Consider the following 25,273-nt stretch of genomic DNA (forward strand, 5'->3'; position numbering starts at 1 on the left):
TAATTTTTTTCCCCCCGTCCACTCCACATCAAATTAATTCTGGTGATGTCTGACATCGGCAAACTTTGTGAAGAACATAAGTAAACACTTGCATCTGCCAAGTTTAAAGGGACTGATTAACCAGTAGCCAATAAACTTATGAAGTTACCTTATCCTTAAAATGTGCATTAATAGACATTCAGATTTCACAATCACTGAACATTTCTATATTTTTCTCCTGTGAAATAAACACGATTCAAGGATTCCTGTCTGTCACGGACTGAAGTCAACAATGAAGGTAAGGGAACTTTCTAAAAGTCATCTGAAATTGGTTGAACACCGGGTGAAGTATTTATTATGGTTATAAATTACACTCATTATGAGTCCAGACAATGGATGTCCTTTTTCTTTTTTAAAGAATAATAAATGTTCTGGAGAACAGCACCATTAGTCTGTCACTTTTTCCTGATGGACAGGTCTTTTGGCTGTACACCTGGACACGCCCGGACACACGAGGACACGTGGCGCTCACGCACAGTGATGTCAGGACGGGGGCGGAGCCACTCACAGGTGACGTGCAGGTAGAGCGAGACGCGGTCGGACCCCAGGGCGTTCTCCGCGGTGGCGGTCACTCTGTAGATCCCCACGCTCCTGTAGACGTGCCGGACCCCGTCCTCTATGGAGCTGACGTTCGAATAGGACACGCCGTTGCCATCTCCAAAATCTACCCGCACGCTCGTCTTCGACCCATCGCCCTGCAAAATGGGGAATGGGTAGAGATCATGCAGCAGATGCTGAAACATGGTGGCGGTTCATTCTGATTTTTTGGGTTTTTTTTTTTTTTTTTTTTTTTTGCAGTTGCCCATTCATTTTCCTTATAAAAACTATATGAAATCATAGTGGCTTAAAAAATTAGTGGAAAAAAGTTCTCAGTGTTACAAAAAGTTTGAAGCATTTTTGCCATAATATATGTACACATCCTCTTATGGATAACAATTCAAGACAGCTTATTATTTTGTACTAAAATCAAATTACCTTAAAGATGTTACTGACATTATTACTTCAAACAAATGAACTGAAAACTGGAACACCAATTTCAAGCCTTAACACCAAATATATCTGATCGGTAATAACACTTCCCAAAGGCAGAAGAAAGTAGAGAAAATACATATGCATTCAATAGAATCTGTTTCTGTTTGAAGGAAAGTATGAACCTGCAATATCCTCATCCCATGTCCTAAAGAAGTTCCTAACCCAACACAGCACTATGTAACATCTTCAAACATTGCAGTGTAGCAAGATTTTTCAGTGGAAAATCAACTTTGACAGAGTTTACATGAGTCCAATACTCAACACCTGCACTCCAAAAACCAGTTAACTTTACACTGAACATCTGAACATTTCCCAGGCCGAATTTGACTCGAGCTGTTTATTGTGAGGTGGTACCGATGCATGCGGACCCTGCTGTGTTTGCGTGGATCTCGTTTGCGCGGGTTTCGTTAGCGTGGATCTCGTTTGTGTGGGTTTCGTTAGCGTGGATCTCGTTTGCGTGGGTTTCGTTAGCGTGGATCTCGTTTGCGTGGGTTTCGTTAGCGTGGATCTCGTTTGCGTGGGTTTCGTTAGCGTGGATCTCGTTTGTGTGGGTTTCGTTAGCGTGGATCTCGTTTGCGTGGGTTTCGTTAGCGTGGATCTCGTTTGCTTGGGTTTCGTTAGCGTGGATCTCGTTTGCGTGGGTTTCGTTAGCGTGGATCTCGTTTGTGTGGGTTTCGTTAGTGTGGATCTCGTTTGTGTGGGTTTCGTTAGCGTGGATCTCGTTTGTGTGGGTTTTGTTAGCGTGGATCTCGTTTGCGTGTGTTTCGTTAGCGTGGATCTCGTTTGTGTGGGTTTCGTTAGCGTGGATCTCATTTGCGTGTGTTTCGTTAGCTCAGCTGGTGATTGTTACCTCCAGCAGGAACACCAGGAAGGTGACGTTAGCGCCCCGCGCGGCGGTCAGGCTGCCCTGGCGGGTGACCAGGCGGAGGCCCCGGGGAGCCTGGGCCGGGCACTTCTGCGCTCGGGCAGTGTAGCGCTCCAGCACACCGCTAGTGCAGTTATCAGACACAAGCTTCCGATATCTATGTACACACACACACACACACACATACACACGCAGACACAAGCATATACACATACACACACACACACACACACACACACACAAACACACGCAGACACAAGCATATACACACACACACACACACACATACACATGCAGACACAAGCATATACACACACACACACACACACACACACACACACACATACACATTCAGACACAAGCATATACACACGCACACACACACACGCAGACACAAGCATATATACACACACACACACACACAAACGCACACATGCACATGCACACACATATATGCACAGGCACACACACACACACGAACATGCACAAACGCACAGGAACACGCACAGCGCGCACACACACACACGCACATACACACACACACATGCACACACAACACACACGTACACACATACGCATGCACACACACACACAAAAGAGCACATGCATACACGTGCACACACACACACACACATGCACACACAAGCACATGCACATGTACACACACACACGTACACACAGGCATGCACACACACAAGGGCACATGCATACACGCACACGCACACGCAAACACACACACGCACACACACACTCTATTTATCATAGTTATTAGACACAACTTTGACTTCTGTGATAAGCACAGATACACACAAGCACAAAAAGTCATAGCTTACACAGCTATGATTATGCGCTAAAAAAAAATTGTTTTACTGAGGACAGCATGCCATCTGATATTTTACTTATTAAAAACTTTTTCATTTTGCAACTGCCCTGTTCCCAATTATCTGCCGTTCATGCCAGAATGCCTGCAAATGAGCAAAACTAATTCACATACAAAACAAAATGCAGAAAAAAAACAAACAAGAATACAAGCTGTTTACATATCCAGCAATAAAGCAGTATGCAGTTCTCTTTTTTTGACATTACACCTAAAAAATACGCTTCCAAGAGAAACATGCTAATTGGTTATATGATATATTTATATTTTGAATGTCACATATTTACAGCTTTGACATTTTACAGCTTTCCTTCTTGTTTGGAATGCCTGATCACAATCTGTGCCGACTGGCAGATGAGCCATTCAACGCATGAGCGGCTAGCCAGCGCTGTAACCCGCTATAAAGCCCGTTAGCTCATTCAACGCAAGAGCGGCTAGCCAGCGCTGTAACCCGCTATAAAGCCCGTTAGCTCATTCAACGCAAGAGCGGCTAGCCAGCACTGTAACCTGCTATAAAGCCCGTTAGTTCATTCAACACATGAGCGGCTAGCCAGCACTGTAACCCGCTATAAAGCCCGTTAGTTCATTCAACACATGAGCGGCTAGCCAGCACTGTAACCCGCTATAAAGCCCGTTAGCTCATTCAACGCATGAGCGGCTAGCCAGCACTGTAACCCGCTATAAAGCCCGTTAGTTCATTCAACACATGAGCAGCTAGCCAGCACTGTAACCTGCTATAAAGCCCGTCAGCTCAGCAGGGCAGCTGTGGAAGACCGCGCTGCGACTGGCGCAGGGAAGCTGAGTCACCAGAGGAGGCGCCCTCCCGCCCGTTACAGCCAGTTAGAGCCAGTTACAGCCAGTCATAGTCAGTTACAATCAGTTATAGCCGTTTACAGTCAGTTACAGCCAGTTACACCCATTTAGTGCCAGTTACAGCTGGTTATAGCTGGTTATAACCGGTTACAGCCAGTTACAGCCAATAATGAGTCACGGTCAGGATTTGAGTCCGTAGGTCTGTAGATGAGTTTACTCACCCGGTGCTGTTTAGGAAACTCTTCCCGGTGGTGCAGACTCTGGACATGGAGGACGGACTGAACCAGAAGGCGGGGCTGCACCTCCCCCCGCTGTTCCGCTCGTACCCGTAGTCGCTAAAGTGAAAACAATAACCAGACCCCGATGTGTAGGAGCAGGGTCCTTTTTACGATTGATTACATCGTCAACGCTCAGAAGCATAACCAGAAAAAACATGGCCGCCATTCGACTCTCAAATTATGCGAAACCGATCTGTTTCCAAGTTCATTAAATTCAAAAGCACCAAAGCAGTATATTGCTGTCTAATGTTATGCCCCGAAAGCTAATTTATGTGGACGGACAGAGGAGGCAGCCATGCAAATTTTGAAATCATCTCTGGGGACCAATTATATCATTAGAGAAAGTGAACCGTCCTGCTTCAAATACTAATGGGTCTTCTCGGTCCTCTTATTTTAATGTATTTATGACTTTATTGATATTCAATTAGGAAGTTACGGTCCGGGCGATTCAGCTACCATGTTATGGTGCCTACGCACTCCTGAAGGTGTCTAATTTTAGCAGGCGGCGTATTCACCATTCAAAGTCCGCCTCGGTGCAGTCACAGGGCTCTGATGTCATGGTGACCGAGTAGTCCTTCCCCATCACGCATCTCGCAGTGGGCTTGAGCTTCCGGTAAATTCTCTTCACTCCCATGAGACAAGGCTCCCCCTGTAAAGAATACACCTGCTTATGAGAACTGTGCGTGTGCGTGTGCTGTGTGTGTGTGTGAGTGTGTGCGTGCGTGCGTGCGTGCGTGTGAGTGTATGTGTGTGCTGTGTGTGTGTTATAATGCTAATAAAAATATGAAATAGCTACGTTTAACTTGCATTTGAACCGCTTAATCTACTGAGATCTTCAATAATAAGATCCCAGTAAATTAATATAAATCTTTAATTATAATATAGTAATAATACAGTAAATATAGTAAATTCAACAACAACTACAACAACAACAACAACAATAATAATAATAATAATAATAATAATAGTCATCATCATTATGAATATAATTATCATCACATCACCACCACCATCATATTAATCCAGTTGTACTCACAGTTGAAACAGACCCATTCAGGTCTTACCTGGTTGTGCAGGTGCCAGGTCTGGTAGTCTTCCTCAGTGCATCTCCGGTTGAAGATGGACCTGAAATCAATCTTGACCAGCTGCCACTCTGACCGATGGCTGACGTGGCCAAAGATTCTGCAGAAACAAACAGACGAATCAGGAAGCAGGTTGCCCAACCGTGTGGTGCTTCCAGAGGCTGTAAATAGGAAAATGTTAATTTTATCAGGTTTTTTTTCACACAACATAAATATTTGTTTTTATGTCCTGCCAGCATTTCTTTCCTTGATCGCAGTGTTTCACATGCCTTAGGAAGTAGTCTAAACCAAAAATAACATCAAACATTATTTTTTCGAAGAATAATTGGGTAACATGCACTTGTGCAACCTCAGGAGGCTTCACATCGCTGCACAAGGACTTAGTTGAAGTGGATTTTCTTGTATTAGACTGCAAGCCCCCTGAATTACCCAGCAGCCATTGTAAAATACCCTTCATCACACACAAAGCCTGTCTGGGCCAATGAAAAACAGACACTAATCCTGAAATCATATGGGAAAGCCCCAGAAAAAGAACCGCCCCTTTAATGAGTTAATGAGTCTTTGGGCAATACACACTAACAGTGTGTCATGACAATGCTGATTGGTTCAGACGCTCAGTGCAGCACTACCGTACCTTTGAGCCAGAGACGCTAAATTATTCAGGTGCATAAACATGCTCTTCTTTTTCAAATATAAATAATAGGAAACATTCTGCATTATTGTGCTCCATGTGTAATTCAGTGTGCAACCACTCGTCAATAACAGGACTCCGTACAAACGTGTCTCAAACTTTATAACGTTATATATCTGTGTTAGTTGATTTGTGTCTTCAAGTGTCAAATTTTCAAACACAAACACATATACTTCCCTTTCAGGGCTATATTTGGGCTAAAAAAAAAAGAAGTTATGGCTCAGCAATTCGCTCACATCATTATGAGAGTCTCTTCTCCTGGCTCTCCCAAGACGCCATCCACGAACAGCGGAGTGGAAGTGAAGCTGTATTTGTTCCAGAACCTTCCTTCATCAAAACTGAGCCTGTCGAGAAACAACCGCCAGACAAGACATCACCACTGTTCGGGCGAGTTAATGCTGACTCTATCGCATGACAGCACATAAAACATAAAGAATAAAAAAAGACAGCGAGAAGCCTGTTAGAGCCTGAGACACTGTGATATTCTGAATTATAAGTCAGAGAAGGAACCTGCTTCACACCATAAACATGGCTTTCAGATACTTTAGAAAACTCTCTTATAACTGATACACAATTTAATCGATTTCGCTCTTCAGGCAGGAAACAGACATGAGAACTACAGAATAAGAACAACTACATCTACACATTTTGCCTTATTGCTGAATTTTGTTCTGCCGTCTCACCAGAAGCATAAATCTCAAATCACGTGAATGAGAAGAAAAATGGTTCGCCCCTGTGTATTTGCCTTTAAAACAAAGTATATTTTTCAAGAGTGTCACATTACCAGAGATGCCTGATGGGTAATGGAGTGTGTCGAATGGCTACGAGCGCGCCGCCCTGGTCTAGATACAGCACGCTGTACTCGTCCTCAAATATCTGTAGGAAAGAAGAGCAGGGCACAGCAGCTAACTCAGATACAGCACACTGTACTAATCCTCAAATATCTGTAGGAAATAAGAGCAGGGCACAGCAGCTAACTCAGATACAGCACGCTGTACTGATCCTCAAATATCTGTAGGAAAGAAGAGCAGGGCACAGCAGCTAACTCAGATACAGCACGCTGTACTAATCCTCAAATATCTGTAGGAAGAACAGCAGGACACAGCAGCTAACTCATAGCAGACAGGTAATTCAGATAGAGCACACTGTACTCCTCTTCAAATATCTGTACAAAAGAAGAGCAGGGTACAACAGCTAAGTCAGATCAGACAGGTAATCCATAACGACGCTGAACGTGATCTAGAAAAATGGCAGTTTGCACACTGTGTGTTCTGCTTCTCCTGCACTGGTATACAGTAAATCTGCGAAGCGAAACAGCTTTGTGAGGCCTTGTCTTACAAGCGGCACAGTCGCGTCTGTCAAAAGTACAAAAAAAGTGTTGTTAAACGCAGAATGAATGAATGGAGAACGATGCATTTTGGTTCAAAGAAAAGGGAACGCATTCGTTTTTTTTGTCAGTTTTACTCCCATTTCTTTTCAATCCTTTAATTAAATCATTGTAAATATTTAAGACTGCAGTTTAACAGCCTGATTGGTTAGTTGACAGGCATTGGTTCCCAGGTCCAGGAAGGATTCAAATGACTCCATACTACACATAACAATTTTACACAGGTTAATTGATTCCTCAGTATTGGTTTCCAGAAAACCAATAACGTTACCAGCAGCCCCTGGGGTCGTGGGGGGGGGGGGGGGGGGGGGGGGGGGGCTAGGAGGTGCTGGGGTTTTAGGGGGAAACAGAATAACCACATGAAGCTGATGGTCTACTGTACAAAGACTCCTGTTAAATACATTCTGTTTAATCTGCCCCTTAATTACTATGCAAGACAAAATGCATTCATATCACACCTTGTCATACCAATCAAGAGCCTACCAATAGGTTTCATGCAACACAGAATATAGTTGCTGTTTACATGTTACATTATTAAAAACAACACCACTAATTATTCAGATCATGCTAGAAATTGCCCCTGAACAAATACAATAAAATGAAATACTTCCAGGCCTTTCTTACCTGACTCCAGGTGTTCCCGGCATCAGAGGTGATGAACATAGTAACATTAGTCATAGTCAACTCAGCCCCTATGGAGCCTGTTAAGGAAAACAGAGATAAATCAGCATAAGCCTTCAGATAATAAACACTAAACACATACAACATCACAACATACACGGGATATTCACATACACATAAAACATACATGGGATATTCACATACACATACAACGTCACAGCACACTGTACACAGGTTATTCACATACATATACAACAACACAACATACACGGGATATTCACATACACATACAAAATCACAACATACATGGGATAATCACATACACATACAACATCACAACATACTGTACACAGGTTATTCACATACATATACAACATCACAACATACGTGAGGTATTCACATACACATACAACATCACAACATACATGGGATAATCACATACACAAACAACATCACAACATACATAAGGTATTCACATACAACATCACAACATACAATGAGGCATTCACAAACACGTACAACATCACAGTATACAATGGGATATAATGTGCCTCCACCCACTTTAAGAAATCCGTCATTATCTAACCCACTTATTCCTGGTCAGGGTTATGAGGGGGCTGGAGACTATCCCAGTATGCATTGGGCGAGAGGTAGAAATACACCCTGGGCAGGCTGCCAATCTATCGCAGGGCACACACACCTTTCACACACCGTTCACTCACACTCTCATACCTATGGGCAATTTAGACTCTCCAAGTAGCTTAACCTGCACATCTTTGGACTGTGGGAGGAAACCGGAGTACCCGGGGGAAACCCACAGGGACATGGAGCAGAACATGCAAACTCCACACAGAAAGAACCTTCTTTCCGTGAGGTGACAGTGCACCACCATGCCACCCAATTTTAACAAATATCATATCAAATTGCTCTACTTGTGTAAGGAAAAGTGGGTTCTTCCTTAACAGTGTGGTGAGCACATTTTGGGTGATCTCACAAAAGAGTAAAATTTCCTTTAACTGTGAGTCAAGTCAAATTTAAGGACAGTAAGACAGTAAGCGTATATTAAATTAAAGTATGTGTTTACTTAAGACTTGTCTTTGAGATACTGATGGAAGAATGTTTCTTCATAAACACCATAATGGGTGCAGCATGCATTCACTAACACACTGACTTGAATAATGTGTTGAGTTTAACTATGGAGAGCAACAGTCTGTGGTTTGTTCACACAGGTAGCAAACACAAAAATGGAAATGGAACAGCGACGTTTCAACAGTGAAGGGTTCTGATGGCTCCATAATGGCATGGGTGCACTTTCCTCCTGTGATTTCGGTGCTCTTATACTCCGAGAAAGAAAGGCCTGTGTCATCTGTCACTCATTTGTTTTGAATGGTCATTTCCACCCCCACATTAACGCATTTGTTTCCTGCCTAGAGGGATGTCTTTTCGAGCCCGCAATGCACCTGTACACTGAGCTGGTGGCCATTAGACGTGCATGACGTCGACGTTACCCATGATTCACAGCCTCCTCAGTCTCCAGATCTGAGCGAGCCTTTACAGGACAGGCTGGAACAATGCACTCCGCCTCTTAAGCGTGAGCCCATTGATTTTCCTGTGGGAGATTGATGTTATACTCCTGCTGAGAAATTCCTCTATGCTAAATTTTCATTTCCATCTTTTATCGCAACCTGTAAACAGACTGTAAACAGAACCTGACACGACTGCACTGAAGCTGTCACGAGTCTTTCAACATGACCATAACGCTGTAACGTTATTTCCTTGATGGTGTCATATATCGTACGTTTTATGAAGTTTCCGTACATAAATTATGGAGCTCCATATTTATTTACCGATTTCAAGAAAAAGCTGCTAGGAAAAAACCTGATCCGCAAATGGCAAAAAATATTTCCAAATGACCCTGTTAGAAAGAGCTTACAGTATGGTGATAAACCCATTAATTACTTAAAGACGTCAGTGAAAGGGGTTTCAGCTAAAGTTTGATATTAACCGCCAAAGTCAATTTTAAGTAACAGAATGGAATTGCCATTAGCATAGATTAGCACTTTCCAGGTCACTTGTCGAGTGATTTTCCTCTCCAGTGATGGAAAATATTAGTTTACCATTTAAAATACAGGGAGAAAAAGGCAAACATGAACCTCCCTAAATGAGCTGCATTAGATTCTGCGGCTGTCTGAAGCCTTGGGTGAATCCGTTATAAATGATTCATTAATGTGCTCCCACGCAGTCCGCAGCAACCATCTGTCGACAGACATTATAATATATAAAGGACACTGTCAGTTGTGTTCGCATGATATTACACCTATTCAAATTGATCTCATTTAATTATCTGTGAATGAGCGGGCATTTAAATTGGTGATATTCCCTGTGGAGGGCAGGGTATATTTATTTATTTATTAATTTGTATTATATTTTCTTTATTTTTGCCAGCCATGAAGCAGGACCAAAAAGGTTGTACAACTCACTCAACATATTACTCCTCAAAAGCAACTGAAATACTTAAGCAATACTTAGAAAGTATTTATTTATTTATTTATTTATTTATTTATTTAGATAAAAATAGGAAATTTGCGGATAGTCAGGCTTCAATCTTTGGAAAGCCACTGCTATTGTATACTTAAATACAAGGTTTTAAAAGGGTTAGTTAAGGTGTCACGGTTCTAAATAGCTTTTAGTGCTTTGTTTCCCTTCTTATGGCTCATTATACTGGAAGCTATGGACATAGTCCATTTGTATTCAGAATGTGTACTTAGGCTCTTGTTTAGCAAAGTTAACTTGCACTCTTTCGTGATGCTGCATCTTTACTCGCGTAGCCTACTGGCTGCTCTGGAAATGCTGTTTGCCAGGTGCGGCTATATTGCTCATATTAAGGCCCGTGCACTTTTTTTCATTTTTAACACACTTTTTGATTTCTCCTAAATTACACCTGATGAGAGCATCTGCTACATGAACGTAATGCAATGAAATGTAGAAAAATAAATAAATAAATAAAAAATAATAAAATAAAAACAAACAATAAAACAGATCGGAAGTGCCTACCCGAAGCCACAATGATTCCTGGAGCGGAGTCTTTGCTGGCGATGTTTCCGGAGGAGTACGGGTAGTCAGACACATGCAGGTGCAAGTGCAGCGAGCAGTACGGCTGCAGAGGACACATGGAAGGAACCGTCAGACAGGCAGGAGGTGGACAGCAACTGAGGCGCCGTTTACGCATCTCCCCGATTTCGCGCTATGCAGCCGAAATCAAGCCGCTCACCGAACGGACTTCACCATTCACGCGGGTCCCGCGCGCGGCCCCCTCCTGTTCCCCAGCACACCGCACGCGCTCAGAGCGGTAAGGGTTAATTCTGATCGGAGTGACCTTTACTGACGCGCTTCTCATTACAAGCGAAAATGGCAGTGACGGGAGCCTGCTGTGGTGTTTGCCCAGAGCGCTAATAGTGCTTTGGCATTTTCAGGCAAACAGCTGCAGCGCGGCGCAGCGGCGAGGCCTGCCGTGGTGTCGGGTGTGTGTTTGCGAATGGCGGATCGTTATTCTGTGTGGCGTGTGGGTTAACATGGATCACATAGTGCTCAGGATTCTGTGAGATCAGCATATCAGAAAGTTTCAACCTCAAAGAGGAAAGGAAAAGGCCAGTGGGCATTAATTTTGGGCTTGGACATCGGTCATATACATAATAATAATAATAATAATAATAACAATGTGGAATGCAATGTCTTTAATACATGAGCAGCAATATACAGTACTTAACTTTTAACCTTCTTTTGCCTGAATATTGCTGCTCATTTATTAAAGACATTGCATTTCACATTAGAATCCCCATAACTTCCCTATGACATTTTAACCTACGTGGGCCAGCCAATGGGGTTTTATTTATTTATTTATTTATTTATTTAACTTCGCTTGCAGGTTTTTTTGGTGGTTACACGCATGGTCCTGTATCTTTAAAAATGTTCTGTGTTTTATGACTGCCTGTTAGTGCTGCTCTACAAATAACTGCTTAGTGTCAAAAGAAAAATAAGCCTAGATACTGTTAGATAACGGGGATAGCATAGATTATGTTAGCTCAAGTCTGCATTAAGTCATTAGCCTACAGCTGGGAAAGGGAGGATAGGCCTGTTCTGATGCGTTTGGTTCAGATGGACTGCAGCTGGCTTCATGTCCCTGGGTAACCGTAGTGACAGCATTCCCTGCATCAAGCACCTACGGATTCCCAGGCGTCATTGGTAAGATGTTTAGCCTTTCATCCAATCAGCACTGGCTCTTCTGCAAAAATAAAAATCAACTCGCTTCATTATTGGATTTATTACGTCTGCTAAACATCATGTAGGAGGAGGTGGTTCCCAGTTAGGAAGCAAAACGGCCTTGGTAGAATAGCCCATGGATCGATACATCACTCAGTTTCCACTGAAAGCCCTTAAGCAATCAAGGGATCTGAACTCTACAGAGTTTGCACAAATTAAAAGCAGTCATTGACAACAGAAATAAGGGATCATCAGAAGCTCATCAGTCACTGTCTCCGGTTGAACTAATTGAGGCATTAAAGCACCCTCCGCTTGCTAATCACGCACGGCACACTTGCATTTGTAAAAGTGAGCTTTGTTTCCAGCAGAGCGCTGATTAGACATGACTTTTCAACAGTGTTGTTTGATGTCATCGGTGATTAGATTTTTTTTTCTTCCACTAACAGCCTGCCTCCATCCAGCAGGTATCTGATTAGCATGGTGCTAGCGAGAGGGTGTCATGACTGACATGTCCCTACCAAAACAGAGAGTCTGCGTATCCCAATCCGATCGCATTTGTGTTCTGAAAAGCACATGCGGTGCCCTCCAATACACGGGAACAGTACAGACAATCAGCTTTTATTTTGTGGTGTTTGCATGCATACAACCTTGTTTAACATTGTACAGAAACAGCTGTTTTTGAGCGCCCCTATTTTCACCTGCGCAAAAGTAAATTAACGGGTGACTGACAGGTATTAACTGTTGCTCAGGTGTTTCCTTTTGCAATGATTGCATGGATTGTTCACACATAAAAGAGCAGTGAGTGTCTAGTCTCGGGTTTTTTGTCTTTGTTTTCATCTGCGGAGATTGCATTTCGAGTCAGAGACATACATCATTGTGAAGACCAGAGGACTATAACTACTGCTGAAAAACAACAATCTGTAAACTGAAAGGACAGAAGAATTCATTAGAAGAGAGCTCAGAAACTGGGGATATCGAGTACAGCAGTTTGGAAAGTCTTGACAAAGAAATACTCAGAAATAAACACTGTACAAGGTGGCCAAGGATGACAACTGCAGTTGGTAACAAACATATCCTAAGAGCTGAGAAGAAAAACCCGAAAACAACGGTCAATGACATCACCAGCAGTGTCCAGAAGGCAGGGGTAAAAACATCACAAGCCACTACACACACTGCAAGATGCAATCCTCTCAAAAGCAGCAGTAATCCAAAGGACAGATTAGAATGTGCTACAAAACAGAGACGAGCCGTAGGAGTTCTGGAACTCTCCTGGAAGTTTTTATGGGCAGAGGGGACCAAAACAAACCTTCACCAAAGCAATGGAAAGACACAAGTGTTGAGAAAGAAAGGAACAGCCCATGATCCAAAGCACCCCCCTCCTCCCCCTGCATCTTCTAAATGTGGAGGAGGTAGTGTCATGGCTTGGGCATGTATGACTGCTTCTGGAACAGGCTCTCTGATCTTTATTGATGATGTAATGGATGATGGCAGCAGTAGGATGAATTTGGAAGTGAACTGACAGATTTTGTCTGGCTGTGTACAAAGAAATTCCTCCCACCTCATTGGCCGGCACTACATCCTGCAGCCAGACAATGACCCCAAACACGCTGTCGGTGTCTATGCAACCCAATCATTCATCAATGGGATGAAGTGGAAAGTTCGGGAAAGTTCAGCCACCTGATTTAAATTCAATCGAGCATGTATTTCACTTGCTGAAGACGAGACTGAAGACAGAAATGCTGCTAAACAAAGATCAGCTGAAAACAGCTTCAGTGAAGGCCTGGAAAGGCATTTCCAAAGAAAGTACCAAATGATTGGTGATGTCAGTGGGTCATAGATGCAGTTATTGCATTTAGGGCTACGCAGCCAGATATTAGACTTTATTGCTTTGATTTACTTTTATGCTCATCTTACTTTTACAACGTTGAACACTGGTGGACTTAACACAAAAACAGCTGTTTCTGTAAAATTAAAATGGATACACAGGTAAATGCCATGAAATAAAAGGTGATTGTCTGTAGTTTTGTTTCATATTCATCTTCTGATCTCAAATCCAAGTTCCTCAAGTATGCTGCAAAAACAAAAAAAAATGACTTGACTGTTCCCATACTTTTGGAGGGCACTGTATTCTGACGCTAACAAACTTCCGCCTAAAGTGTACACTTGCATAAGCTTAAATTCCAACAGTGAGAATATTGCAGCTATGACTCTAGAATTTGAAATTAAAACTAAAACTTGCATACTTGCAACTAAGACAGGGATTGTAGCTAGTTTATTTATGTATTTCTTTTGCTGTCATCAGTGTTGTGGTCAATTCCATTGCAATTCTGTCAGTTCACAAAATGGATTGAAGTTCAAGTAATGAATTGAAAAATCTCCATAGCACAGTATGGAGACACGTCTTTCCACGACATGAATTTCAATTATTTCCTGAATTGTCTGAATTGAAATGGAATCGATCCCTACCCTGGTTGACATGCCATAATAGTTGTTTTTATCTCTTGTCATTTTTGCTGTAGCTCTTCTGATGGAGGTCTGCAATGTCCGCAGACCTCCATTATTGTGGCTTTCCTTCAGCTAGCAGCCAATGTAGTCTTGGAAACAGCGTGTGGACTTCAGCCAATCGACGGCTAAAAGAAGCATGGAAGCACACCAAAAACCAGCAGACACAGAACCCATCTAGGATTTGAGTTTGAGATGCATGATTAATTGGATAACAGGTATTATTAATTTACTAGAGCTAAAAAGAGGCTTGCTTTGATGTGAGTTTATGAGACCGGGTCAAATGTGTATGTGAATCCAGTTTTAAAAGCTTCTGCTACAGTCATAAATATCCACATCCAGATATTGGTTGATTCTTTGCACACTGGTGCATGCTCATAATAGTGCAGTCTGTGCACTCTGATGTATGCAGATAATAGTGCAATGCAGATAATAGTGCAGCCTGTGCACACTGATGCATAAAGATAATAGTGCAGTCTGTGCACACAGACACATGGAGATGAAGGTGCAGTCTGTGCCTGCTGATGCATGAAGATAATGGTGCAGTCTGCACACCGATGCATGCAGATAATGGTGCAGTCTGTGCACAATGATGCATGCAGATAATGGTGCATTCTGTGCACACTGATACATGCAGATAATGGTGCAGTCTGTGCACAATGATGCATGCAGATAATGGTGCAGTTCGTACACACAGACACATGCAGATAATGGTGCAGTCTGTGCACAATGATGCATGCAGATAATGGTACAGTCTGTGCACAATGATGCATGCAGATAATGGTTCAGTCTTTGCACTCTTGTGCATGCAGATAATGGTGCATTCTGTGTACACTGATGCATGCAGATAACAGTTCAGTCTGTGCACACTGATGCATGCAGATAATGGTGCAGTCTCTACACACTGACCAGCACACAGTTGATGCTGCTTCCTCGCAGGTCTGTCGCAGGAGCTTGCAGCAAATTCCAGTCTCGCCCCTTGTTGTAGGTGATAAAGGTCTTCACTTGGTTATCAAGCTTTTTGTTTGCTAAGAACATTCCTTTTACCCCTGCTACCTGGGAAAAATGGGGGGGAAAAAGCTGAAATATGCATCAGCATTTAATAATTCATTTAGGGCACAGCCCCACTATAAAATCCATTGAGTTGAAAGGCGGGGAGGGGGTGGGGGGAGGTGGCGGGAGGTCATAGGCTTGAAAGTGGCATTGCCTGCGGTTACCGCAAACACCGTGTTAGTCAAACTAAAGCTTAAAACTGTGGCCAGACTCGCATAGCAATGAGATGGAAAAAACTGAGGGAATAAATAAAGAAATATATAAATTAATTCTATAAAAAAAACGCAGTTGGTGGACCAGGTGGGGGCAGTCTTTCCTCTGAATCAGAAACTTGTTGGCATAAAACTGCTGTCTTTTGACTGAGGCATTACAGCACATTTCTGGCTTAACGCAGTTATTAAAGATCATATGATGTGCGGTAAAAGGATTAGGGTTAGCTATCGGGTTGTCAGCTACAATATCCTTGTCAAATGAACAATGTGACTGAATATAGCCAGATAAATTCTGTGAATGTAGGATTGGACATTGAATCCGATGCATTATGCCCTGGTTGTCAAAGTAAAAAGGAAATGTATTTTCATCTGGCCTAAACTGGTTAAATTATCTCTGCAAAACAATAACAGCTGCATAAAAAGTACTTAGACTTTATAAAACAATCAGTGAATTATTTTTAATCAACTCAATTGCCAGCAGAGCTGCATTACGCAGATAAAATGGCTGAGTTGCATCTTCCGACAACTAATCAGGTCATTTCTGATTAGTCAAAAAAAAAAAATAGTGCGTGATCCTGATTGTACGTTGCACACTATTTGCAGAGAGGAGGAGAAACAGCAAACAAAAAGAAGAAGGGGAAGAAACTTCATGGAGTGTTCTTGATTATTTAATCAATGCACAAACTACCAATAATAAGCAAACAAAACAATGTGGAAAGGAATGTCTTGGTGATGATACACATACTGAGGGACAGTGGTTATTAATGACTGCATATTGAATTAGATCCCTTTGGGTTGGGATAAAATGAGACACACACAAACAAACTCACACACACACACCCACCCACACACTCACACACACAAACACCCACACACACACATGCACAGACACACACAAACACACTCAATCACACAAACACACACAAACACACACAGACATCGAGAAGCAGTCTCACACAATCACATTTCCCCCAGAAACTGCACAATGACACTTAGCGTAATCTCAGGTAAAGATGGTCATGTCCCCCTGTATACCCCAGCTCTGTTTCTCAGACAGCGACGCTCATTAGCGGCTGGGTCAGACGCCGAGGCGGCGAGGCTAGCAGCCGGCTAGCGCGCGCGGCAGGGCCCCCGGTGCTGCATACCTCATACAGATCTATCATCACGTTGCCTTCGGGCCCCATGCTGCTCATCACGTTCTCCAGAGCCAGCGTGAAGAGCACCCCTCCGCTGTCCGACACGTACAGGTTGTAGGTGTCGTTCTGGTTCCACTCCTGCACCGCCGCCACCACGCGGCTCTCGTCCGTGCCGATCACGTGCAAGTCCTGACGGAAAAATAAATACGTTTCAACCCAGCAGGCGAGTCGGAGAGGCGACGTCGCGGAGAATGTCTGTGAGTGCTGTACAGCTGCCATCTTTTGATGGAAAATATTCTGGGTTTATAAGTGCATCCCAGAAATAAACTGACACCAACAAACCTTCCGTTACGGTATGTGTTCCGAGTTTCGCATATGTGGAAGAGTGACTCGCAGGGTTATACATTAAAAAAAACTGACAGCAGACACTTGACAGTTAACTTTTTTTATCAAAAAGACCTTCGGTCTCCCAGCATATGTTTGAAAAGCTGTTGCGTGGTTTTAATTTTCACGGCACAGAGAAATTATGAATGTTAATACATCCTTTAAAGACTCACTCTGAGAGTTTAGACAAGACGGTTCTAGAGGGCACAACCCTATTAATCATTGTCATCAAAACTCATTTTCACAAGTCTCCATATATATGGATAATCTATTGCAAAGCATAAATAATATCTTCTCTTTTTTTGTTTTCGTTACATTAGACTGTCAGCGTACTTGGCACGGAGGAACATTTTCTGTGTTTTTTGCACTTCATCTACTTCAGACTGCATCAGTGGCTTTGATATCTACAAGGGTTACCAAGCCAGATTATACTAGAATCACCAAGCTGCTAAAGACCAGAGCAGGATTGAAAAACTCTTCGGTTACGATATATAGAAAGACAGAAATGGTTCAGAATTACTAAAGGGAAAATTATATATGTGATATTTATGTATGTACAAAATGTAACTATTTAATAAAAATAAGAAATAAATGAATAAATAAAGCAAAAACAATAGTTAAGGTCAGCTGTGGCTACACAGACCGTGACAATCGTTTTTTGAAATTCTCAAAATTGTTGGCTGTTTTGCTCGATGACAGTGATCTTCTCAAGGTCTGTGACTGGCAGGAGGAGCCTCTTCCTTGCTGGCAGATAGATAGATAGATTCCTTTATTGTCATTGCACAGTGTACAATGAAATTAAGTAGCAATCCTGATGGTGCATTCACACATAACAAACAGCAATTAAAAATAGAACAGAGTTCAAGCTAAAGTAATTCAGAGTGCTAAATGTATAAATAAAATATTAAATGTATATATTTGCAGTAACCTATAAAACAATAAGATATAAAACAATACAATACGGTAAGATTAGCAGCTGAGATATTGCACTTCAGGATATTGCACATTTGCTGAACTGCAGTGGCCCTATGTACAAGTAGTGCAATTAGGAATATATACAAAGGTGCAGTCGAAATGTAAACATCTGTACAAAGGTGCAGTTGAAATGTAAACATCTGTACAAAGGTGCAGTTTAAATGTAAACATCTGTGCAGTGTTCTATAAATGTAACTGCAAGTATTGTAGTGCTGATAGTCACGCAGGTCCCAAATAGTCAGGGTCGGTGTTTGGCAGTGTTCAGTTCTCGTATGGCTCCGGGGTAGAAGCTGTTCTTAAGTCTGTTTGTCCGTGATATGACAGATCTGAAGCGTCTGCCAGAGGGCAGCAGGTCAAATAGATGATGTCCAGGGTGGGATGGGTATGTTGGCTGCTCTACTGGTGGACGCTGATTGGGTGAAGCTGGTTTGATTTTGCTCAGCTGTGTTAATCAGCCACAGGCCTCAAAAGCTGGCCTTTCTCTTTGCTGGTTTGGCTGAGTGCCACTGCATGTGAGAGTTTTGGTAGAGACTACTGGTTCTCTTGAACTGGTAACTAAATCACTAAGCAATAACAAGGCAACAGAAGGCAAATATGAAGTTTGATTTCAAGAAATAAAAAATTAACTGATTCAAGGTTTTAAAATTTTTTTTTTTAACTTGTTTATTTTTGGCTGATATCTCAATATCAGTGGACACAGTGTCGTCTTTTGGAATCGTCATTATGATTCCTCAAGCGCCACCCTTTGTTGGCATTTAGCAGTTCCCTATAGGACAATAAAAATGGCAGCTTGTACTATGGGGAATGTACAATAACTTACTGCCAGCACTGTGCAACGTTATTAATTCCTTATATTTGACCAATTGCAGGTGAATATCGTTTTTGATCCTTTCACAGCAAACGGTATGTTGTCTTGTGTCAGTGTTAAGCTTGGCTCACGTTTTGCGACAGTTCCAGTCACTGCTCATGAAGGTTGAGACTTAAGGACCGGTCCAGCCTAGCCCTCACGATGGTGAGCACACTATGGAACTGAGAACAGATTGTGGGTTTCACATATGAGGAAATGCTAGCCTGATTCTTTAGCAATATCTATTTCTAATGACCGATTTACACTAAGCTCCTCAGTCTGAGTTGGTCTACAATATCAAAAAAATCTTGCCTGGCCCGCCTGGTCAAGGGTCTGGAGTGGAGTGGGGGGGGGCGCTGTATAATTGGGAGCCTTCACCCTTTCGCACTTGAGGACAATTAGTGCTGACCGACAGCCTGATCGGGCTTGAAATCGGTGGGGTGTATTTTCAGCGAGCGTGAACCAAGCTTTACATTCGACAGGAAGCGTGAGGGCTGGGACTTGGCTGGGAGCAGCTGGAAGATCTGCAGATGTGCACCGCAATCACAGGAACAGATCTGTATTACAATCCCCTCTTTATTCCGGTGCGTGACTCGTGTCCCTTTCCAGAAAAGAACACGTCCGGGAAAGACTCACCGTGCTTCATTGTTCGGGAGCGGGCCGCCTTACCTTGGGGAATGTGTACTTCGGGAGCTTGATGGGCGTGAAAGCGTTCCTTTTGTACGACACGTAGTACACCGGCTGCCCCCTGGCTGACACCTGGGGAATTAATTCAGTTAATCTGCTCAGCTCTTTGTCCAAGGCGCGCGTCTGACATTCGCGCCGAGATCACGAGCGATAATCCTGAGCGTCGCTGTTCTCCACGGAGGCGGTGGATATTCGCCGCGTTCTGAGCTTGATTGCACGGTTGCAGGGGCGCTTCTGTGAGTCTAAGGAAATTGATTTAACAGTGGGGGATTCCTGAAATGCAAATTCTTCTTCTCAAACTTTGAGTGAGCGTTTTGTTTCCTGCCCTAACTTTTAGACTGACAGGACTGGAGTGCTCAGATTTACGTAGACACCAGTGTAATATTGTGTAAGTCTTCTCCCCCGTGAAACAAAATGAAGAAAAAAAGTTTTTTAATAGCTAGTGAAAATCCACAGGATCAAAAGGTTTATTAGCACTGACCACAGTTATTAGCACTCTGATAAAAGGCATGCACACTGACTCTTTCACTGAGTGGGAATGTGCAGAACACATCTTGACTGAGTCCAGTAGGGAACAGGCATCGGTTGGACTTCAGTCAGTCAAATAACTAAGACTCTCAGTCTGTACGCATTCCTTTATAGAGAACATTTCATTGCATTTTGAGATTATTTTAAAAGAAAATAAAATCCCTAGACTCCAACATGGAGGCTAGTAGACTGAAAATAAGGACAACCCTGAAGCACGGCCCATTCAAGGTGACCCTATCAGCAAGGTGTAGGCGACAGCAAGCTCTCCTAATCTATCAAATTACAGCTATAATCTGTTTGAATTGCCCTGCCCTTGAGGATTTTTGTGAACAGACTGCAATTTATATGACAGTCATTAAAGGCAATCTACACTATATGTATTTATTGGAAAACAGCTACATGTACTGTTGAAATAATTCATGAAAAGCTTCTGTTAGCATAAATGTAGCAGTCACACCCATGGCTCAAGCTGGATGTGAAAATGGAAGGGAAAAATGCCTGTCACACAGAAAGCAAATTCCAGCCTGCACTACGTTTGAGTTTCAGGGGAGCCGGCAAAGAATTTCATTCCAGCACCTTTCCGGAGGTCAAAACGCACAGTTGGCCTGAATCGGTCTCCTGCAATAGGGCAGCAACATCAATCCCCACCGGCCATGGAACTATTAAAAAGCCAAATGTACAGCGCTGACACAGGTGGGAATTGGGAATTGCAGTTTGAAACAGGACTTCATTAACTGATTAGCCCAGGAAATTAATTTGAATAATTAATTTTAATTGTGAGAACAAAATTTAATCAATGTAATTACTTGATTATTATCTGCCCTATGACAGTATTTGGAGGGGAGAAGAGGGGGGGGGGCACCTATTGTACATGTTAATTTGAATTGCTACTTGGATATTATTAAAATTATTAAATATTAAAATAAAATTATTAAATTATTGAACCTGTGTTTTGTAGTTGTCTTGATCATGAAATGCATTTTTGTACGTCGCTTTGGATAAAAGCGTCTGCCAAATAAATGTAATGTAATGTAATGTAAATCCATGTAAGAGGGGAGTTAATGACCATGTCCAAAACTGACAGTGACTTGCAGTTGTACTCGGTTTCTGTTCATGCTGACAGATGTGAATCATTTGCAGTGTTGAGAGATTTAATTAAAATGGTGCTCATTATTGCTGAACAAAGTAAATGCAAACCTAAGCTTTAAATCGGTGGCAATGTGGGAAAAACTGCATTGCTGCTCGATTGGACGCAGGAGTCGGAGGGCTCTTTTGTAGGACTACAATTTCAGGCACTGAGTTACTCAAGCAGTGCAGTCTGGGTAGGAAACTGCCCAGGTCACAGTTCCCAGAATCCTCCAGCAGGAAAAGGACCAGCTTAACCGGCTCATTTCTCTGTGGTAGGTCAGGTGATTGGGAAGCATCAGTCAGAGTAGTCTGCATTAATGGGGTACATACGTTTCTCGTTGGCCTTTCTAGAGGAGTAATGGGACTTTGAAAGGCTTTACCGTTTGGGTAACTTTGCTTGACCTTAGGTATGTTTGACTTAAGCCTGCTCGTTTTCTTATTGTGTGCTAGCTATGGTGCTGTCTACAGTTGCATACTTGCGGTTCTTAATTGCTTGTCTCATTTCATACTGTAAACGACAATAGTTCCTTAATTCAGCCACAGTAGCATCCCCAAAACCTGCATGTGTATAGTTTTAATTATAGCCCTCAGTAAGCATTAATGTTCAATGACAGGACATTAATTAACTTTAATACAGATTAAGAAATAATACCAAACGTAATTTCTAATAATTTAATCAAATTGCTTTCCTTGAGTGTACTTCATGCTTTTGTATGTAGTGCCTGCAGTGCGTACCTGTACAAATGCGTACTCATCCTGCACCACCAGGGAATTGGGGTCGATGTACCCGGGAAATGGCTTCCCTTTGTTAGCTTCTGTGCAGTTCTGAACCTTGCAGGTAACGTATTGGGATTCTGCAACAGACATGGAGTGAATGATCATATTAGCAATGAGGAGGCGCAGCAGGCTGACATTCAATCAGGCCTCGCCTCATTTGCATCACTGAGCGGCCCGCGGAGAAGCGGCGGTCCAGAAAAGGCCGATTGCTTTCCTTCCCCTCAATCACGGCCGAGCGCGGAAGCGTCCTAGCACGTTAGCCTCAGCTAGCGACGCGAGCTTCCCCAGAGGGATCCGATCGATAGCGATAGCCACATATTGGGCTCTTGCGCTGGACACAGCTGCCTCCAGCCCTAATACACTCTTTTTCATCACAATTATGTTGTCCAGACAACAGAATGGGTCTGCGTGAGCTCTGCTAAGCAGCCCAAGCATTCCTTGACTCATTTCTAATAAATATTTAATACGTAGCAGAGAAGTGATGTAGATTAATGCACGGAAAATGAAATGTAATCAATCCTGTTCTGGATTCAAGCGTGATATTTGGGGTGGGAGGGGGGAGGCAACAAATCAACAGATCAATTTTGACTGAAATGCAACTTTTGTTTTCAAAAACTTACTTACTTTTATACATCTAGCAAAATACACAAGGCAGTAGCCTCAATCCCCCTCACCCCATCAAACAGCCTCCCCCTCCATAAATATGTCCCAGTGAAAGCTATCTGTATCCACTTATGCTGCCTTATACAACATGCTACAAACAATGGGTCGGTAACAATGACCAATGAAATGAGGTGTTTATAAATTATTTTTTTACAATGGAGGACAGACAGTTTTGAGGGGACACTTGCCGACTGGTACACTTGCACAATGGATTGTATTGTAAAAATCAAGTCCATGAATGATGCCATAAATGCTCTAAATTACCTCCTAAACTATAATGGACTGGGACAATGGATTATGACAATCAAATCTTGAAAATGCATCAAAAGAGTCTACACTCTAAATTCCCTCCTCAAATCTACCACAGAGCTCAAAGCGTAGGCACCAGAGATTATATAAAATGAAATACACTAGTTAAATTTAAAAGAAAATGTATAAAATATAATTTTATTGAAATAAAGGCAAGAACTAAGCCCTAAAAGATCAAATCGCTTAATCTTTTTGCCCAGCTTTTTTCTAGGCAGGAGCTAAGCTGGCTAGTGCTGTGTATCTGCAGCCATTGATAGTGCCAACACTGTTAGCATGCAGCTCATATTGTCGAATATCCTTGTACTTTGTTAGCTTTGGAAAGAATCCTCCAACTTCAATCACCTCTGGCTCAAACCTGAATGACTGTATTGCAGTTTCAGAATCAGTGATTATGTCTTCTAACGACTCATCTGAGTCAGCCATCTGAGTCACTTTGATTCAGAAACAATAATGCCATCTTTGCAACCTAAAGGTATAATAGGAAAGCTGTTTGTCTTCCACATATTACATCACACATCACAGAAGTAATTTTCTGATGTGACTTTGGGTGTTTCCATAAGGAGTAATCAATTTGTCAAATTTGAAGCCATACTAACAACTATTTCAGCTTAATTCAATGAAATACCTCTAGACTAAAATTAATTGGTCTAACATCTTTGAGGGATGCCGTTATGTGGTGCTTACCCTTTAACACACTTCACCATTTGAGCATCCATTATGGCTCACCAGAGAAAGAGATGTCTTATAAAAATCCCATAGTGCACCTTAAGCACCCATTTTACCCTTTAAATCCTACAGAATATACATTTGTGTTGCCTTGTGGAATATCATTAAAACTGTCACCGGAATTTCACCGGAGGTCCCGTTTAGTTTCATCTCAATTTTATGAGACCTGTTCTAGATAGGCACTTACAACACAGGTCTTTGCTTGACTAATACAGGTGTGGTCACAGCTATAAAACATAAACGGTGGAATAAATGAGATCATGCTGACCTGTTCATGAACTGAAATGCACTCTGCTGGGACAGTCCGTTCCCATCTCGACAGGAGAACACACTGATGCAGTGTTAACTTATATCCCCCTACAGCCAATACCACCGACTTTGGAAATCTGACAAAATACGTTTTATACATGATGTGCATACAAAATAGAGTGACCATACTGTAAATGGTTCATATAACTGATGGTAGTCATCAAGCTGTACCTCCAGGCCAACCAAGATACATTTGCACTTCACTTTTATGTCTTATGTTATGTATAGGAGGAAAAGTTACCAGTTTGGCAAAAGGCTACAGCATTAATTCTGCTCTGACAGTCTGAGTACACTCTGGCCGTAGTGCACTCATAAAAACTCTCTAAGTGTTGATTTAACTCTGAACATTTTACTGTGTACTTTACCCAGCTCAGGTGTACATATGTAGCCTTGCGCACCACTTTCTTAATGTGTCAACCACTGCCTAAAATTTACAACAAATCCCTTGAAGCACATTACCAATCCACAGTATGCTGTATTTAGATGAAGCACTGTTCCTGTGGATTAAATATTAATCTAATCAGATTAAAAAATGAAATGTATGCATGCATTTCAGTGTCCACACTGAAACGTATTGTTATACATTACTATTCAAAATGCATTATGATGGCACAGGTGCAGACCATTCACTTTTGTATGCATGTCAAAACTCAGGCCAAATCACCAGCTGCATACTTGCATAGTTTCAACCTCACTTGCCATGGAGTGAAACCCAGAAGCAGACCACTTACGTCCTTCAGAAATCCTGGTTTCCAGGTGAATTAAGCCAGGCTCGCTGTCCAATCCCATTTTAGACCTAAAGGCAAACAGAGATGTAAAAAAGCTTTACCGTCCTACAGTGATGTGTGAACCCATGCATATATTAAATTCAGACACAATGCCAAAGTGTTGAAGGGAGGAAGAAACGCTTCCATTTCTTACATGTAAATATATTATTGGTAACAATATTCAATATTTGGTGTGGATTTGATTAGAGCAAAATCACAACATCTTCCCAACCACCTTGAAAAGGAAAAGGAAATTAATTGAAAGTACAGTATAGGAAATTTGATTAGTGGAGTTTGAAACTGAAAAATGAGAGATGTATAATGA

At 42.2% G+C, this 25,273-nt stretch overlaps 1 protein-coding gene across 3 annotated transcripts in view; it reads right to left on the reverse strand.

Annotated features, from left to right (window-relative positions):
• LOC118218442 (VPS10 domain-containing receptor SorCS1-like) overlaps positions 1–25,273 on the reverse strand; it is a 142,466-nt gene that overhangs the window by 18,734 nt on the left and 98,459 nt on the right. For 2 of the 3 annotated variants that reach the window (XR_004763414.1, XM_035401089.1), the window contains exons 6-19: positions 24,913–24,977; positions 22,133–22,251; positions 19,724–19,813; positions 16,858–17,037; positions 15,357–15,503; positions 10,740–10,842; positions 7,689–7,765; positions 6,462–6,553; positions 5,914–6,021; positions 4,969–5,086; positions 4,420–4,553; positions 3,848–3,961; positions 1,922–2,093; positions 548–734 (exon numbers count right to left, since the gene is read on the reverse strand). Coding sequence is in view for 2 of the 3 variants with exons in the window: in XM_035401089.1 (XP_035256980.1) it covers positions 548–734; positions 1,922–2,093; positions 3,848–3,961; positions 4,420–4,553; positions 4,969–5,086; positions 5,914–6,021; positions 6,462–6,553; positions 7,689–7,765; positions 10,740–10,842; positions 15,357–15,503; positions 16,858–17,037; positions 19,724–19,813; positions 22,133–22,251; positions 24,913–24,977 (1,706 nt within the window). In the remaining variant the exon portion in view is untranslated. The remainder of the gene's footprint in view (positions 1–547; positions 735–1,921; positions 2,094–3,847; positions 3,962–4,419; positions 4,554–4,968; positions 5,087–5,913; positions 6,022–6,461; positions 6,554–7,688; positions 7,766–10,739; positions 10,843–15,356; positions 15,504–16,857; positions 17,038–19,723; positions 19,814–22,132; positions 22,252–24,912; positions 24,978–25,273) is intronic. The other variant, XM_035401090.1, reaches the window with a different exon arrangement.

The sequence above is a fragment of the Anguilla anguilla genome, chromosome 18 (genome assembly GCF_013347855.1).
Source record: "Anguilla anguilla isolate fAngAng1 chromosome 18, fAngAng1.pri, whole genome shotgun sequence".
NCBI classification, from domain to species: domain Eukaryota; kingdom Metazoa; phylum Chordata; class Actinopteri; order Anguilliformes; family Anguillidae; genus Anguilla; species Anguilla anguilla.